At 40.6% G+C, this 19,485-nt stretch overlaps 1 protein-coding gene across 2 annotated transcripts; it reads right to left on the bottom strand.

The window, feature by feature from the left end:
- Nucleotides 1-160: 160 nt before the first annotated feature.
- LOC306934758 (sacsin-like) lies at nt 161-19,256 on the bottom strand. 2 transcript variants are annotated; one of them, XM_079517512.1, is made up of 8 exons: nt 19,235-19,256; nt 17,749-17,836; nt 17,198-17,309; nt 16,383-16,529; nt 11,726-13,154; nt 11,514-11,602; nt 7,879-11,342; nt 161-7,653 (listed from the first exon to the last, which is right to left on the bottom strand). In XM_079517512.1, the coding sequence occupies exons 1-8, from the start codon at nt 19,252-19,254 to the stop codon at nt 352-354; spliced, it is 12,651 nt and encodes a 4,216-aa protein (XP_079373638.1). In that variant the 5' UTR covers nt 19,255-19,256; the 3' UTR covers nt 161-351. The 2 variants fall into 2 exon arrangements, with proteins under 2 accessions (XP_079373638.1, XP_079373637.1); XM_079517511.1 differs by having other exon boundaries at nt 161-11,342.
- Nucleotides 19,257-19,485: the final 229 nt, after the last annotated feature.

Consider the following 19,485-nt stretch of genomic DNA (forward strand, 5'->3'; position numbering starts at 1 on the left):
GTGAATGTGAAAAGGGATTAATACACAGCATCCTCCATGCCATGAATTATACACATTACTGAAGACAACTTTGTGCAACTTCACTAATAACTAACCATGCCACCCTTACTTTCTGATCAATAAGAAATCACAGCTCTGAAAAGGAAACAGACAAAGGATGTGGATGGTTTGCATTTATTTTGTTAAATTCCAGTATTACCATCACAAAATAAGTTTAAGTTTCTTTCATATTTTCATCTCAAAGAAAAATGGAAATTATTGGTTCCTCTAACTATTTTTGTTTACAAGATTGACAACCATTTCAACATTATCTTCTTAAACTTAACACGTTAAGCCTACCATCTTGAATGCTTAATTGACATATGCCTCTATTTGGCTGAGAATCTCTGATGCCAGCTCCAGTGCTCGAGTTTCATTCTCTGGTTTGAACTGCCCGTTGGGAATTAGGGGGGCAGGGTGACAGCTTGGATACTGAGTCTTCTTGGCGTCGGCTCCCAGTAATTGTAGTTCTTTTACAACCTGGGGCAAATTAATAAACTGAGCTCTGTAGCAGGAAATTCTTTCTGCGAGTTGTGTAATGGAGCAGTTGTTGGCCTGTTGACCTGTTCTTTTGTACTCTACAGCAATGAGAGCCTTTTCCACTGCTTGGTGGACCTTGAACAGACACCACTCCGTGCTGTCACCGCTAGTGTCTTTGTGAGCGGCTGTGAGATCACAGCGAGCCTGTCTGCACCAGCGCTGGGCCTCCTCTCTGTTTGGTCTTGGGACATTTCCATGCTGTGTCCAAAAGTTATAACTTAATGAATGGTAGTCTTTATAGAACCGCTCCCGACCACATCTGTGGCGCATGGCTTCCTGATCCCACTGCTCATAAAAGTCTCTGTAATTTGTGTTCCACCTTGGCTGGGAGTCTCTGTCACGTGTGTTCTGCCATGGATGGGCGTGTCTGTAATTTGTGTTCTGCTGTGGATGAGAAGAGTTTGAAGATTTGCCTGGCATCAGCTCGTCAATCCTGTTCAGCAAGTACTTGAATGCTTCAGTGGCGAGGTGATCGTCTTTTGGGTTTTTGTCCGGATGCCATCTCAGGTACAGCCGTTTCATGGCCTTTCGCCTGTCCTCCACAGACAGAGTCCAGATCTCTGCCAAACATTCATCAATTTCCTTTTTGGCCTCCTCAAATGTTGTGGGTGACAGCCTTGTCGATGATACAGAGTACATTAATGACTCAAGTTCCATGCAAGTTGGCTTCCTCTCCTGTTTTGGCTTCTTCTCTCGTTTAAACTGATATAGATCGAGGGAGCTGACTTCGATGACCTCATCTCTACCAATTTGGATTTTGTATCTGTGTGAATATAATTGTCCAGCAGGCTCTGGCAGCTTTTCAACAATAACTGCATAAATGTACTCATTGTCTGAAGCAGAGTCAGTATAGCCAATGTATTCTCCTTCTTCAAAGTTATTGATGATGTTCATATCTAGGGAATCCTGCCATTCCTCAGGGATCGCCATCCCAGGGGCAGGTGCATCAAAAAGGAAGTTTTGAGTTTCACCACTGTCATGAATTTCGTTCTTAGCCAGTGTTTTCTGAACCTCCTGCAGTGTGTCACACATAAGTAGCTGTCCAAGAACTGGTAGGTGGATTGAGGCAATTTTATTATCCAAGAGAGCATTGATCTCTTTAGTCAGTGTCATGTTGACTTCGTTCATAATTTTAAGATCCATGATGTCACTGTGTTTCAAGTAGAAAATGCAAACTTCTTGTCCCTTTTCGACACTGACCTCCGTTTCAGCCTTGGTGTCATTTAGTGGTTGTTGATCAAACCAAAGCTCTGTTTCGAGGCTTTTGCAGCACATCATCTGAATGCTGCCAAACATCTGCTTACACATGTTGGTTGCATCTTCTTGTGTAATTTCCCTTGATTGCTCTCTAATGAGGCAGATAAGTCCGTGCTTAAAGTGTATTGATGAGAGATGCTTCTCAAACCACCCACTAAAGTTGCAGCTGGCTCCATACTCACAAGTCTGCATGTGTGAATCCACCACCTTCTCCATAGTATACTGAGAGAGCATTTTGGGCTGAATATCCTTTGGTAGCAACTGCAGCAGTCGATGACGTTCATACATATCAATGCCCTCAAAGATATTTTCGAGGAGGTGTATTTTGTTCTCCAATGCTCTTTCTAACCTGTTTGCCTGGAACACGGTGTCATTGAAGTAGATCATGTTTGATGGATACAACCTACCATCTCTTGAAGGAAGGTGTAAAACCTTTGGTAGTTTAAGGGCTGATGTGCTCCCTTGATCTTGTATTAGCTGAAACAGTTCGTTCACGGCATTTTCGGTCGCTATCAGCTGATTCATGTTTAGAGTATTTTTATCGCAGGACTCAGTGTAAATTGCTTCGAGGACATTGCAATACTGCAGTGCTGTTGGCTCCTCGTTAACACCAATTTCTTTGAAGAACCTTGCATACATGATATCGTCCCCAGGAATTTTGTAAAAATAGGGCCTGAATGCAGAGTCATTGTGGAGGCTTAGAGATGTCTCTTCACTTTTCACCAGTTTTGTGTCCTTCTCAACCAACACAACAGGGAGGCCAGTTAGTAAATGGCTATCAAAAGTATTTGTTTGTAGATAGTCATATGAAGTGCGAAACACGTCGGCACGGGTTTTTATCAACTCATTAGTTTGACATGGTACTTGACAGATGTTGCTGATGTTTGTGGTGACGCACGAGCCAGGTGGCCTTTCAAGGGCTCCAGCATGCATCACCATCTGCATTTTGTTATTCTTTGACCAGTAGCCTGGTAAAGCTATGATCGACATTGAAGTCCAAATCAGACATTGATCCCTGATCACTTCACCACTTTCAATCAAAGAACCTCTTATTGCAACAGCAGTTCTCTCGGCTGCAAATGGCAGATGGTAGTCACGTAGTGGTTTCCTAATTGCTACAGGAAAAATGAATTTGATGTCAGCAATTCTCTCCATCAACTTTTGGGTATCCTTTTGTTTTTTATCATTGCTCTCTTGTGTGAACATTGGTTCCATCAGTTGTGTCACCGTTTCCATCAGTTTTGATGACTTCTGTTTCAGCTCCTTGAGTTCAAATTGGCCTTTTGCCTCTCGTTCTATTTGGAATGCAAAATCTATCATCTCTTCCTTTGACACAACATGTTTCATTCCCAGTGTTTTGAGCAATGCTTTCACTCGTGACTGCTGGTTTGGGTCAAACTCTTTCCAAAAGTGCTCAGGTACAAATTTGTCTTGAGGCATCATCATCTTATACATTTCAACATCCTCGTCAAAGTAGTAGGATGCCTTCTCCAACTTCCCATCGGCACTCTGAATCAATTTCACATTCTTCAGTGAAGAGATGATTTTGTCCTCATGCTCATTGTTATTGTAATCATTTTGTACTAACAACAATATTTTGACACAGTTAATAATCTGTCTTCCTGTGAGCTTGTGCAGGATGGGCAAGATGAACTTCATGAAGAACTCCAAATCAGACAGTATTGCGATGTTCAAGTGTTGGGACAGTGACTCATTCACAAAGCTGTGCTGGAGAAACATTGTGTTTCTGTAATGCAGCGGTAAGAGATCTGAAAATGCTGGCACTGAGATTAAGGTCAAGTTGAGGAGGAATACTTGTCCAAGATGACCAAGCTGCACACGCTCCCCATGTATGGTTTCAAATAACGGCAAGGATGTGAGCTTTCTCCGATAATCCCGTTTGGTTTTGGATGTGGTTATTCCAGTTTGTAAAAAACGTTGAAGTTCTGTTAACTCAACATTGGAAAGGTGGCTAAACTCTGAATGCTCGAGTTTGTGGACTTTATCTAATACAGCATGTCTGTCATTTGGATTCATGAGTTCAGGTTGAAAAAGTGAATCCATTTGTTTGCTCATCTCAGTGTAGAATGCCCAATTAAGCTCTGTGAAGCCAAGTTTAAACAGAATGCTTCGTATGTCCCCTTCTGTGCCAGACTTAATCACACTTGGCATGTCTTTCATTGTTTGGAGAAAGGGTCTGTTGTTTAACCTTGGACATACAACAGGTAATATACAACAGTCATGGAACATCTCCTTAACAGAACTCGGTGTCATATGTTGCTCACTTCCTCCATTTAGTGGTGATGATGTAATTTGGCTTGTGAAGAATCTCCAAAGTTCTTTCAGCCACCTCTGTATTGCCTCATTTGGGACATGGAGGTTACAGCTTGGATCAACTTCACAGTCTTGAAGAAGATGCTGAAGTAAAGGTTTTATATACTTCACTGATGTGGGAATTGTCAGACTGTGAAGAAAGCCACCATCTTCTATAATCTTTTCCTTATTAATGTTACAATCTGCAAAATCCTCCTCATATCCAAAGAACAGGTTATCATATTTTGAAATCAGCTTTGGAGATGTACAACTGAACACTCTCAGAACTTTATCTTTTGTGAGAAGAAGCGGAAGTCCATCGATTGAAGTGCAATTCTCTTCGTTGACATCTGTCAAGCAGAAGTTTAACAGCTTTGAGCATCTGTTTTCATCTCTAATCAGAGTGTGTGAGATAGGTAAAGGTAAACCTCTGTTAGTTTGGTTTGCATTATTCAGTGGTTTTTCTTTAAGGAAATTTCGCACAGTTGAAGGACTGACTGAGTTCAATTCAATTTCAGCAGTATTGAAACCTTGCCAAATTTCTGACATTTTTCTGGAAAAGGGAACTAACTTCATGCCAAGATCCTCCAAAATGGGTCTCATGTGGCTGCTCTCCAGGTCTATCAAGTGAGGTGCATTTGTCAGTTCTGTCTTTGTGACAGTACACCAGTCAAAAGTGAACTCTGTAATTGACTGATGTCCAATTTTACGCTTTGAGTGCCGCAATAGTGGAATGACATCGAGTGCTTTCTCATGTATTGATTGATACACCTCTTGTACCATACCATGCCAATCCTTGGCAATGTATTTTGAGACGGTTGGGAAAAAACACAAGTAAGAACGATCAAGCGCTGTTGACGAATACTCATCAGTTATGGAACGGACATTCATATTAGCAATGCTGCCACAGAGGTAGTGAATCAAATCGGCATACAGCGGCGCTATGATGTCCTCTTTTAAAGACTCATTCCAAATAGTTTTCAGGCTTTGGCCATCTGCTTTCCAAAGGTCCCTCCTGGAGGAATCAACCTCAAAGTTTCCATTGACATGTATTGGAAGTCCAGTTTTGCCTGGCAGAGGAAGGGAACAAAAGACTCCTCCATTGAAGTCTCCAATTCTGACTGGCTTAGAACGCACACATGCAGCTAGTGCTGCTTGGGGTATAATGTCTGAATGTTTCCTCTCTTTTCCAGTGCTGCTTTTGAAGGACCCGAACTGCTCTGCAATAGTCCATTTGCTCCTCCGTTTGTCACTGGCTGAAATGCTGATATCATAAATGGCTTTGCATGGACTTGCTGGTTTGTCAGATTGCAGTGCCGTGCATAAATGCTTTTGAAAAGAACATCTTTCTCCATTGCTCTTCTCTGAGAGATGTTTTTCAACTGTGAAGGTTGTGCGGAGCTCTTGTGAGTGTTCGTTTATTTCATGGAATTGTATTTTGCGGATGTTTTTCAGAAACAGGATCAATCCTTCTGGATCTTCAGACAGGGCTTTGGACAACTCAATCATATCCCGATTAGTCACTTCCTGGTTTGATATTTTGGAATTGTTTGCCATGACACCTGTTCTAAGTGGCAGCCTGAACATGGTGCCATCTCCAAGTTCAAATTGTTCTGGAAGAAATGACTTGTAGACATCATCATACATCTCCTTAAAAACATCTGCTAGTTTGTAACCACATCCAGCAGATGGTTTTCCTGACGAATCTTCAATGTATTTTTGATTGGGATCAGAAATGCAGAGCACTTTATCCCCAGTCATGATTGAAGGGCAATCAGTCAAATGGTAAACGGAGTTGAATCCAAGACCATATTTTCCTGTTTTGCCTTGAATGTCATGTTTCCCACCTTCTCCTAGCTGCTGAATTCCTTTCAGATCTGCATCAGAAAACACCTTGTTGTTGTACACACATAGTGCCGGGCCCTGTAGCTGGTTCCATTTCTTCCCAAATGTTTTCTTCGTGCCATGCTGCCTTTTGTCCCAAACAAAGTGGATTTCTGTTGCCTCTGCATCATCTGCATTTTGGATGAGCTCTTTCAGGATATCCTTCTTGGCTGGATAAGCTGAGATTATGTTTTTAATTCTGACAGTCAGTTGCTCTTGCTGTTCAAACTGAAAGGCAAAGGGTGAGATGTTCTCCACTAAGTGATCTTGCAGAGTTTGACGCCTGGTTGTCTTGATTCCAAAATAGCGAGCCATGACACGTGGGATATTCTCATGGCACAAAGTGACAGCTGTAGTGACCGGCATCCAAGGGCTGTCATTGAAATATAGTTTGCTTGCAGGTTGTAAAACACCATGTTCATTAGGTATGAGGCAGTCACTTAGATTTTTCTCTTTAGCTTCATACAATCCAGTGTTTATTGTTAGGCAAATTTTGAGATCAGATTTTGGAAGGGGTTTGGATCCATGGAGAGTATGCAGTGTCTTGAGTACAGTGAGATACTGATCAACTGTGAAATTCTTTTCAACACCCACACATTCCCACAGTTTTGTGAAGTCACTGAAGACTGTTGGCAGCACATGGAGATATGGTTTTGCTTCAAATTCCGCATTTTCAGCCACAGATTTCACATGCTCAAACTTGTCCCCCAAAAGAATGAATGGGAATGAATGTGCAGTCTCTGAAATGAGTTTGGAATCCCCCAAATTGTAGAGCCACTGATCCAGAAACTTGTAGCATTCAAATGCCATTTTGTGAAGCGTAGACTTGGAATTGTTGAAAGACTTTGCTTCCTTACAAGCTTCTTGTAGCTGTTCAAGTACAGTCTCAGGTCTCAAGTCACAACTTTGATGAATTCCCAGAATTTTGAGGACTGGATCAGCACTGTGCAGGTTTAGATTTGTATGGTCGACCACAGGATGCATCATGCTTACAAGGTAGCGACATTGGTCACTAAAAACATCAATAGGCTTCCAGAGTTTCACCATTTGGTCTTTTTCACTGTTTGGAGGAAATGCTGGAATAAACGCTGTATTCTTTAGTAGAGCCCAGTAGGGAGAGGCCTCCTCTTTATGGGAATTCCTCAGAACTTCAAGGATGCATTTCAGATGTCTGTAGGCTTTTCTTTTGTCTTTGCTCCAAATACTGGTGATTTTGACAGCTCTGTCCAAGATGTCTTCCATCGGGAGTTTGTGATTAAGCATCCCCAATTCCAGAAGCCTCTGAATCCTTTTGGGGGAACAAAAGTCTCTTTCAGTTCCTCCAAGCAAGCGTCCTTCGTTTTTATCAAACAGGCAGGCTACTTTCCCTGATGGATTCACAAGCTTCTTGATATACTGGAGCTGCCCACTCTGTGTGGGAATGCATGGGTAACGCTTAAGTAGATTGTCAATTGGGCCAATGTTTAGGTCAATAGCATGCAGCACAAGAGCATTTCTACTCTCAGGGTCCATGGTAGTCAGGTTGCTAAACACCACTTCATTGTAAAACTTTTCCCAGTTCCACATTCTGCTCTGTAGAGCCTTTTCCAAGCCAGCATGTCTGAAGCCGTTTCTCACCCACTGTGGAAGAGGAACAACATGGTTAGGTGCCTTTACATAGCTCTGACACATCTTCATAGCAAGCCTGCCAATCCTTGTGTCCTCTTCAATGCTTTGATGTAAAAATATAGCCTTGTCGATTGAGCACCAATGTTTACCATCATTGAAGAGCTCAAGAGGCTTGCTGGAGTTCTGGATTATAGCAGAGTAAAAAGCGTCTACCAGAGGCTTGAAAGTATCACTCACCTTTTCTCTATCAGGCCAAAAGGTGTGATAACAGTAACTTTCCAGCTCCTCATTTTCAGCCATATTCTTCAGGGTTAGAAGTACTGTGATATATGCCGTGGTTGTGGGATCCTTAAGAAGAGCTTGGTTCCAGTGATGTTTTACTCCAGTCTCCCATAAACCTTTGCGATTGGAATTCACAGCAAATGCTCCGTTTATATTCACTGGAAGGCCAGTGTGAATGGAAAGAGGGAGGGAGCAAAATGCCTGTCCAACTAGATCAGTCTGTGATGTCAGCCATTTCTTGGTTTTTGGATCATTGTGCAAGGGTACAGCAATTCCCCCGACAGGCAACGAGAATTTGGCTGTCTTGTCATCTTTAAGTGCCATTTGTAAGGACTGCTCTGTCCCGAAGCAATTGTACAAAAGCCAGGCCTGGACATTAGAGCCATCACAATGTTGGGTTATTTCTGCTATGCTGACCCTGCAGCAGTCAATTACTTCTTTACATTTTTCATTAAGTTTCATCAGTTTGTTCTCAGCTTCATGCTGTTTTAATGTATGGGCTTCATCTGGAATTGGCATCTCACTCAAAACCTTTTTGGAAACTGTGAAAATAGTTTTGATATCTTCCTCTGTTGGAGGAGTTGGAGCATTGTCTGCAATGGTTTGCAGAGATATGGTGCTAATGTTCTTCAGAAACAGCAGGTGAGTTTGCGAGTCGCTGGCTAAGTGCTGCTGGAAGGTGATAATACTTTGTTTGTCATATGTCTTTTTAGAGATTTCAGATGTGAGAGCCTCTTCAAGTGTCCGGAAAGGTAGTTTGATAAGAGTACCTGGATAGAGAGGAGTGTTTGCTTTGGAGAAATTGCAATCAAAAATGTGTTCATACGGTCTGAACTGACCAGTAAACCAATGCAAGAGTCCCTGTTTAGAGAGGTCCAGCTTTATTCCAGGATTTGTTTTGCTTTTGATATGCTTTTTCAGGTGGTTGACATTTGGATCAAGCATGAGAAGATGGTTGCCACTAAGGATGGAGGGAACATCAGTCACATGATATACAGTGTTAAATCCAAGTCCAAACATCCCAATCTTCTCAACCATGTTAGCCTTTGACGCGGCTCCTACCCTGACAATGTTTCCCCAGTCGTCTTCTGTGAATAGCTCATTATTGAATGCCCAGAGACATGGCCCTTGGCAAAGAGACATGCCAGGGTCGATCAGACTTTCAGGAGGGGCATTGTGCACTCTGAAATCCACCATGAACTTGCAGTCTTTTGCACGAGCATCCTCAGCATTTTGTATAAGCTCTTTGAAAATGTCACTTTCTTCATCATATTCATGAAGAATGTTCTTAATCCTTGTGGTTATGGGTTCATGCTGCCCACATTGTTCTATTCCCACTTGTTCTGGACCGAGGATTCGGGTACTCAAAAGTGGGACCTTCAGCCACTCAGCAGTTGCTTTCGGTATTTCCTCGTGGATCACATAAAATTCTTTCTCATCCTTATTAAGAGACTCCAATCCCTCTCTGCTTATGTCACAAAAGACTGTTGTTGATAGTGGTTTGAGGGTAAATCGGTCACCATCTGCCCTGACAGGCATCGGGATGTCATCATTAACAATCTTCTTCTCTCTCCACATCCAGTTAAGAATGGCTATTGACACATTCAGCTCAGATGAACTTGCATACTTCTCTTTCCTTTCATCAATGTTTTGTTTGATATCATGAAGTATACCCATTATTTCTTCGTCTGAAAGCCATGGCCTTAATCCAAACTCGCTGAACAATCTCTTATACAGTAGAAATTCCTCTGGAATCTTCCCAATGTAATAGCTCAGATCTAGACTAGGTGGGTAGTCAAGAACCAGATCCTGAGGGGAAACAAACTGATTACGAGTCCATAGCCAACATGCATTATTCATAGTCACTTTTTTGAAAGCAGAAATGTTATCTTGCATGTGTCTGTAAATGCTGTGCAACTTCATCTTGAAGTTGGCGTCTGTGTCTGGAGTCTTCATTGTCTGTACCAAGGATCTCAATGCTGACAGGTTTTCCTTCACCTTCTCAGGAGGGGGTACACATTTGAGACCAAGTTTGGTACCAACATTCTCATTGAAATCTCCTGTCAGAGGCATTACATGCCCAACAATGTCCTTATACATTGAGTGCCTTACATCATTTGGGCAGAACAGGCCTTTTCCTTTGCCCTCATTGAGTTTGTTCGCATCACCTGGTTTAACACATGGGATCCATTGTAACACAGAGAGACATTGAAGCTGCTCTTTTGAGAAATTGGCCAGCAAATCATTGGTATTCAGCAGTTTTACAAGAACTTCAGATCTTTCAACAGCTTCCTTTTCAAAGTGTGGAAGCAATTTGTCAATCTGTGTGGCGGCATTCAGGAAATGGGTTGGTGTGACATCAGTCATTTTAGTCAGCAATCCAAGCTCTTTTAAGCTCTCAAGCATCTGTGAGGTCTCTGTATAAAGAGATGGTGGGAAGTAATCTGCTCCAAATAGAACTCCAAATTCTTCAATTCTAGGATCAAAGAGGTTTGAGGTGTTTTTCAGCTCTCCATTCATTTCGATGAAGTTCAATTCTTTCAATCGCTTTTTCAAAGCATCATTCTCAGAGAAAAGGATGTTGCCATGTTTTAGAATCCAAGTCATGATTTTCAGTGTGTCTTCTTTCCCCAAATTCCTCCTTTCAATTCCATCAATTAGGAGGCCAGTTGCTTCAGCTGAATCCAAGAGAACAATGTTGAGCAGTCGAAGTAGTCTGCGATCAGCCTCAGTAGCACACTGTACAACTGTATCAGGCATGGGTAGATCCGTTGGTATTTTTGGAGTTGAACTTAAAAGTACAGCTATTTTTGAGTGAACTGAAACGTATGTTCCGTCCATGTTTTGGAAAAGAGCCAACTTTGACAGGACATTTTTCTCTGTGACTGAAAGAGAATCCAAACTAGAGAGATAATCCTTAAGTTCTTCCCTTTCTCTGTGAGAGAGAGTCTTGATTTCATTGATGCCATTCTGAGAATCTAAGTTCACAAACAGTCGCATGACACTCCTTGGAGATGGGTTCAACACGTAAGTGTCAAGGTCCTCGTGCTTCAGCCAGTCATTGTCTCTCACAACTGTTCCACCAACCTTTTTTACAATTTGAATGATTTGGTCTGGCAAGCTGGTCTGTTTGGTCTTCTGGAAAATTAGGGTCGTGTTCTGTTGTAATCTTGCAAGTAGTACAGCATGGCTGTCATCTCTTGGTTTGATGGGTATTAATGGCATACCAGTGAAACACCTTAGATCTCTGAAATGAGTGTTGAGAAACATCCAGAATTCTTGGAGCCATCCTGGGGGTGGATGCTCACTATTGCCAATCTCCCAGGTAACATGCTTTGACTGTATCCAATCCTTTGGCAAATACCTCTTTGCGTATTCAGCTACATCATTTGCATTGATGTTGAATATCTTGAACAGATCTGAAAAAGTAAATAAATGACTAAATCAATTACTACATACAGTGTGTGTGTGTGTGTGTGTGTGTGTGTGTGTGTGTGTGTGTGTGTGTGTGTGTGTGTGTGTGTGTGTGTGTGTACACACACGCTTGCATGCTTTACAAAATGTTAACTATATACATATTACATCCTTACTTTTTGTGGCTAGCTCTTTCAGGTGGGAAAGGCAAGGTGTACTCAGATCACTGGGAATGAAGAGATTATTGCAGCCTGGCAGCAGGACTCTGTGGAACAAGAGTTCTTATGGTTAAAATGGGAATGATTACTGTATTAGTTTGCATTTTTAAATTAACTTGGTAAATTGTTTAGCATTGTACACCATGATTGTTTTAATAATAATAACTTACCTTGGAAATTCATTGCTATCTATGAAAGCAATGTCCTCTTCTTTATCTGTGAAAGATCTGAAAGTCCCATCACTGAGTGGAAGGAGCTGAAGGCCCTCAAGTTCTCTGTATTGTCCATCACTCAGAATGTATTCCAGAAGCAAGAGCTTGTCCTCTTTGGAGATATGATGCAAACCATTTCTGTGGAGAACTGTCCGTAGGAATGATGGCGTCACATGCCTCAAGGGAATATGCTGTTGATAGGCATCCTTAATAGCTCTTGCAACATAGTCTGGCAGTGTGACAAGATTTTCTCCATTGGAAACCAGAGTCCTCTTAATGGCAGCCACTATTTCAGTGCTTGTTGAATGACTGCATGGGAGCAAAGCTTCTGAAAGACTGACAAACTTTCTTTCATCTGCTGCAAGAGAGAGGACAGCAAGATTCTGCCTGAATATGTGCTGAAGGACATCCAGTGCAATTTCATGCCATTTGTCTTTGTGCTGCATCCGACTGATGTCTGGCCAAAGATCATATACAGAGGACGCAGGTAGTGCCTTGTATTCGGATAGTTTGACAGCATCTTGGAGGATCCTGAGGTATGCATGTGGGAGAACATCTTTCACCAGCAATTCATTCCACTGAGCAGCTTCATCATACTTCTGGTCTTCCTCCTGCCACTTGATGTGTCTTCTGTTGTCTGTGAGGCCAAAGCATGCATTCACATAAACCGGGAGTCCAGTCTTGTTTGATTCGTTGTTCGGTAGTGGCAGAAAACAGCTCAGCCTACTGTCATTAGAGCGTCTCTGCTGATCACATTGAAATGCCAAGTCAACTTGAGGACGAAAGCTCAACTTTTTTGCTAATGTATCAAGCTTTGCTATGTGGCCTTCTTTCATGCAACAAGATGTGACGAGCCACTTCTTTGTCTCGTTGCAGTCTTCTGAAGAAATGCTTATGTATTTGAAGCTTGTTGAGCCCTGAATGGCAAAATCATCTGACTCCAAAACAACATCTGTGGCGTGCGAGCAGGTCACTTTAACTTTGATGTTAACAGAGTTGTCTGGCTTGACATGGATCAACGACACAGATGTAACATTTTTCAGAAACAGTGGGCTCAAGTCAGCATCTGAAATGAAGCTGTCAAAAAGCTGAGCGACTCTATTGGTGTCATACACATTATCAGAAATCTCTGATGCTTCATTGCGCAAGGGGAATCTGAAAAGTGTCCCATGAAAGTGCCGGTCTCCTGTGATGTTTTCCCATGTCTGCTTGCTCACAAGAGGAATGATGTCTTGAAGGGGGTGGAATTGGTCCCGTAAGGTAATTAACGCTTCCTGGTCTTCTGTATCGGACAAAGACCATCGAATGCCTCCACATTCTTTTCCAAGTAGCTTCTCTTGGGGGTCTAGCAAGCCAATGTGTCCTGCGCTGAATATACATGGTACATCTGGAAACATAAATAAGGTATGCTAAATGTTAATGATATTGACTAAGATACATATTTTGATATTGCATTATTTTTTGCTGAATCATATTGCAATAAAAAGTATATATGTGTTTACCTATAGGCTACACAATAACCTTACCCTTTTCTCTTTTTTCCGTTTAAAAATAAACTTGCAGATAGAGTATTATGGCTGCAACATTATAGGAACCAAATTATTTTACAGTTTTCAATCTTAAAGTTGCAGTGATATATTTTGCTTAAAACAAAAACAAATACAAATAAAATGAAACACTGGAAACACAATATAGCAATGAATATCATAATTTAGTTGACACTTATTTTAACAAAATATAATTTGCCTAAATTACATTTTAATTTGAATAAGAAACGTAATCACATTTGAATTGTTTAACTTAACCTGAATAATTGAGCTCCTACGTTTTTGACAATTTTCTTCACTCCCATTAGGTCATGGACTTTAATGACTTTTGCTCACCAATTGAGTCACCAATTGGATTATGTGAATGGACCAACTCATCTATCACCAAAGCACATTATGGATATACTTTTTTTAAATCGATATTTCGATAGTTACTATATCGTTACACCCCTAGTCTTTATACCAAGTGAAAGTAATTTCAAGAGTGCACCACATCTTTTGTAGAGTAATAATTTTCTCAAAGATGTATTTTAGTAGAATGCAGAAGTATAGTATGTGATTACTTCTGCAATTTCATGGTTCCTGATGTATAGGAAGACACATTATACAGTGTTTGTTTACGTTTCTGATTTTGCAATCGCTAGAACAGATCCTTAATTAATCAACAAATATGCAAACCCTGGGTCACTTTCATCACTGCAGGGCAGATGACCAAAGTGAGCTGAGGTAGGTATAATTGCCATTTCCTTTTTGTAAAATGAGACCATTTGAGAAATTCACTTTATGTATATTTCTGTGTATGCTGTGATTGTATAACCTGAAACCATGGGCCACATGCAACAATGCAAGTTGAGAATGCATTATGCATACCCCACTTGTTTATACCCATTGTACCCATTGTCAAAGCACCCAGTGTACCCGTCTGGCTATGTCCCTTTTATGCCATAAATGGAGATCTCCATCTTTTATAGTTCTGAAAGTGATACAAAACAGTAACTCCCTGTACCTACCCCATGAGTGCAAATGTGCACTGTGATCCTTTTAATTTTCTGTAACCTAAAAAAAGGGTCCAGTACCATTTATGGACAGAAGGCTTTACATAGCTTTCTCCAGAGTTCATATTAAAAGGTACAGTATATTCTACTCTATTTCACAGCAGTGAAAAACACTACATTAGGTGAGGGGTAACAGGTACAGGTCGCCCCAATTCCATCTCACCCCAGCTTTTTTCCGCCGACCTCACGCCGACAGCTCGGTGTGGCGGTTCTTGTATTCTTTATTTGGTTTTACTGAGAATAAGGTTAGAATTAAGTTTAGGGTTAGGCATAGTTTTACTGGGGTTAAGTTTAGGAATAGTTTTTCTATCCATCTACCCGTTATTTGTTTAGTTTTTTACACTGCACCAGCCTAAGAGTCACATTCCTTGAACGGGCAAATGCACTTGAATTTTCTGATTCAACATTGCTTTATACAGGGGTCTTCCAACAGGGGGCCGGAACACCTAGGGCAGCGGTGCCCAAAAGGTAGATTGTGAGCTACCAGTAGATCACAAGGGCTGTGCAGGTAGATCACATGACATGCCCCTAAAAAAAGTATTAAAAACATATTTTTGGCATCTGCTACTAATTAATGTGACTTTATTAATTGATATCAAAAAGGGCCTGTCAGCTCAAACCCACAATGCAATGTTTTGTTTTCAAGAGTGTTGCTGTGCACAAACATCTACCTACCTATTCCATATCTCCATTACAAGTGCATGTGTCTTATATGCAACACCAGCGCCGCTATTCCATATATTTAAACTATTTTCAGCAATGGTATAATCTTTTCTACTTTTTTCGGTAGGTAGATCTTGTTGAGCCAGTCATTTTGAAAGTAGATCTCAAGTCAAAAAAGTGTGGGCACCCCTGACCTAGGGGGTCCTCAGAATTACTAGAGGGGGGCCGCGAAATATCTTTGTGATAGGAACTTTATTTTCTATTTATTGACCACTTGAACCCTAGAATCCCTATTCTGAGGGGAACTTTAACCAAAACTTGCACCTGGTTCACCCAAACACATCTGTTTCTACTAACCACTGTTTCGGTGGTCACCATCATGTGATCTGGGTATATCATGATCATCACATCAAAAACTAAGGATTAGTGTGCAGAATGTTTAGGTTATGTCAACTGAACAATTGTTTCCTTATTACAGGCAGGTAAATATGACAAACTGAAACTAATGTGTTTCTAAAGGGACCTATGACTTGTGGAGGCAAAAGAAATACGGTAAGTTTCCCATACACTACAGAAATAACATCTCATTTGGCTGACCAGTTCAAACAGTTTTTAACCCAATATCATCCTATTATTTTTCCCGTAGTTCTTCGGCTTTGTAGGGCAGTATGCTCAATTTGAAGTCAGCATAACCAGTAACCACGGTTACCCAATGTTGACATTGTATGAAGATTATTTGGTCCAGTCTCAGGGATGACCTATACACACACATACTGTATACAGTACTTTAACACAAGTTGAATTTAGAACCAAAACTGTCTCATTACAATACGGAAATGGCAGTACTGCCCCCCTCAGCTCTCTTGTGGTAACTGCAGCAAAGTGCATGGGTGTTGTAGGAAGAAATGTAATTTTAACTGATTAACATGGTTTTATTACTCTATCTGCAGTATTGCAGGTGATGTAAGACAAGTGATATACTAGCTTGGAAGTATTCCACAGGTAGTTGTCTCCAAGTGACACTGTAGCTTGGATGGCTTCATAGATTAATTATTTGACAGTGTCAAATCAGTGTCTTTTTAGTTTATAATCTTTGCTAATAATATGTTGGATTCATTCAATGAATATGTATGTTGGGGGGGGGCAAAGGATCCCAGGCCCCCTGTTTAATACCTTAAAAAAAACCTTTCAGGTGAGACACCAATTTAATCTAATCAGAAGAACCTCAGTGTTAATTACAGTTCCAATTTTGTCCGCTCAGTTTTCTCTATATATTTTCTGTTTACCAATAAGACAGAGACAAGGAGGCCCTTGTTGCTGAACAAACACTCAAGAGTAGCATTGTTTTACCTGTAATGTGGTAAACGGAGTTGAAGCCGATCCCAAACCTCCCAACTTTGTTTGGATCGTTGCGCTTGACACTCCTTCCTGTGTTCTGAATGCCTTCCCAGTCTTCAGCAGCGAATACAGCATTGTTGTAGGCATAGAGAGCAGGGCCTTCAAAAATATTTAGTCAGTTAATAAGTCAATACACAATGTTTATTTATTTAGTTCTCAAAATTGTCTAGCTGATATTCTTAAATGACAAAAATCAGCTTTCAAATGTTTGACTTTGATTGATTGTATTTATTAACAGTTTGAAGAATTACAGTACATTTCAAGTACAGCTCAATACAAGACTGTTAACTGTGGATGACACCATAAAGCATCACACTTGTTTACAATATGGTCCACCATGTTCAATTCATCATACCATTTACAGTTCTATATGGCCAAAAACAGGAAATAATCATATAATGGATGTATTAAAAAATGGGGGAAAAGGGGTGGGAGGGGGATTCAGATTTTACGAGGGCCAGTTTCGAATTGCAGCCGTCCGTAGGTGCCCTTTGAGAGCGGTTTTGAAGGAGTCAAGGGATTTGCATGTCTTAATGACTGTTGGTAGGGCGTTCCACATTTTGGTGGCATAGGAGCGAAATTAATTTAGTCCCTTGTTTGTACCGAATCTGGGTTGCACATGGTTTGTTGCACTCCCTCTGGTGTAGTGGGTGTGGACTTCGTTGACAGGAAGTATTTAGACAGGTACATGGGTATCTTGGTGGTGCATCGAATCTTGTGGACCAGACCCATGACAATAAATAGAATTCTCAGAAAGCCACACATACCTTGGTATTTCCCCAGGTCATCAGTCCAAAGGGTCTCTGTACCATAGCTCCTCTCATCATGGATGAAAATAACTTCAGATGCTTCAGCATCATCAGCATTTTGGATCAGCTCCTGTTCAGACCATTGCAAATGACATGATGTACCATTCACAGTAAAACACGGATACTTCCTGACAATGGGTAGTAGTAGGGTAGTGGAAATAAAGCTCCAAGTCAAGGCTTTATAATAACGGGGGGGAAAAGATCACGTGAGGGGTGCCCACTGTGGCTGCCACATATCACGGGGGCATTCATTCTTTGTAGATTCACTGCCACTATATACGATACGAGACATGAATGCAGTGTGTTATTGTATAAAACGAAACCAGTCACAAGTTGTATTTAATGCCTATATATGGGCAAATCAGGTTTGTTTATGGTCATGTCTGAGTTGGAGTGATGTCAGAGGTCTGCCCGCCCGCCCTCCCATTTAGACATTTATAGTTGTAATTTATAATGTATAGGATGGCAGAATAGTAATACAGTTTTAGCAGAATGTGCACTGGTCCCACCTTCAAAATTTGTCCACCATCAGGATATCTGCGTAGAATATCTTTCAGGTAGTCAATGAATGGAGGAGCTGTTGCACCAAATGAATTTCTAAACAGAAAAACAAATTACACATTACAACAAAAAACAATGCAGTGCATTATGTCACAAGTTCACAACATTACATTGAGCTTCATGTATTTCAAACAAACCAATCTAATGGAGCTTCAATAACAGACCTATAGTAAATTAGCATTCCAAAGTTTCGAATCACCCAGAAAGTGACTGATAATTATTCACAACCCTTTTGGGGTCATATTCACATTCTTTTTTGTGCACCTGACTGTTTTTAGGTTGCTTGATTCAATATTTAGATATTTGATATTCATTTGAGACATGCGCATCCTAAGCCAATATTGAACATAAAACTCCATGTCACTCATTGAAAACACGTCCGTGGTTCTAGAGACTGATATTGTGAAGGGGGAAGACCCTTCAATATCCATCTATAAATGCACAGAATCTCTGTCTGCGTTGTCTGTCTAAAAATGTCTGACCATGTGTGTCTGACCTTCTCCCACATGACTCAAGAACCATCTGACCAATCCACTTCAAACTTGCTGTGTATATGTCGCTGAAGACTGCAGAGGGGGTTGCCCAGAACCGAAAATCCACAAATCTATGCATCTCGATCCGTCTGTCTCCCTTTTATGCCAATATACAGTATGGAGATGGTAATGTACCAAGTACTCCCAGCAACGGCGGGTACAATGTTCCCAACCAGTGTTTATTTAGTTGACTAAGACTAAAATTCAGATGACTTAAAAACTAAATGGTGTGTTATTCAAAAGACTAAGACTAAATTAGAATTTGCTGTCAAAATTAATACTGTTCCCAACCGTTTTAATAATGTCTGAGTGTAATGTATTGTTGCATTAAGGAGTCCTGTAAGTCAATGCATGAAATCCATGCATGATTAAGATAAAAAATGGTCTCCCAGAACTAGATAGAAGAACTTCGGATCAACTGAATATGTAAATATTTAATCAACTGAGTAGGTGGAAAAATTACCCCAAGAGAAATTCTCCTTTAAATATTTGAAGAGGAATAGGGAATTTGCATTTGTAATTTTTAGGCTAATTAGAGACATCTTTGTTTGGTTACCACATTCCTAAAGTTCAATCCTGGGTTAAAAAATTTGCAAAACAAAAGGTCACACAATAAACAATAAATAAATAAAGCTGATTCTGATTGATTGGTGCATATATATACACCGCGTGCGTGTGTATAGCCAGACCACACAGTTATCTACACAACACTACACACACCATGTGGCCCTTCGATTGTTTCATTTGTTTAGTGGATCCGCCTACATTATTGCTTAGACACCAAACGTGTTTGTCAGCTGATGTTTAGATACACCTTCCTTTCCTTTATTTGCAGGTAAATATGATTCATAAATAAATTTAAAGACAATGCTTCTGAATAAGATAAAAGAACACTACTCACCGAGTTTTATTTCGGTTCATCCTTCCTGTATAGGATCATGAAACAAAAACAACTGATTACAAATTCTTTGTAACTTTACCCTTATAAACATCTCAAGTCTTGTTTTTTTTATCATTATCAACTTGAACAGTAAAGGGAGTTTAGTGAAATTTTCATAGACATTTGGTAATCTTTCAAGTACAGAAACTGCTCATCAAATCTGTCACCAATCACCAATTGATTTCTGTTGTGGCCCACATGCCAAAACTGCT

This window comes from Electrona antarctica (genome assembly GCF_951216825.1).
Source record: "Electrona antarctica genome assembly, chromosome: 13".
Classification (NCBI taxonomy): domain Eukaryota; kingdom Metazoa; phylum Chordata; class Actinopteri; order Myctophiformes; family Myctophidae; genus Electrona; species Electrona antarctica.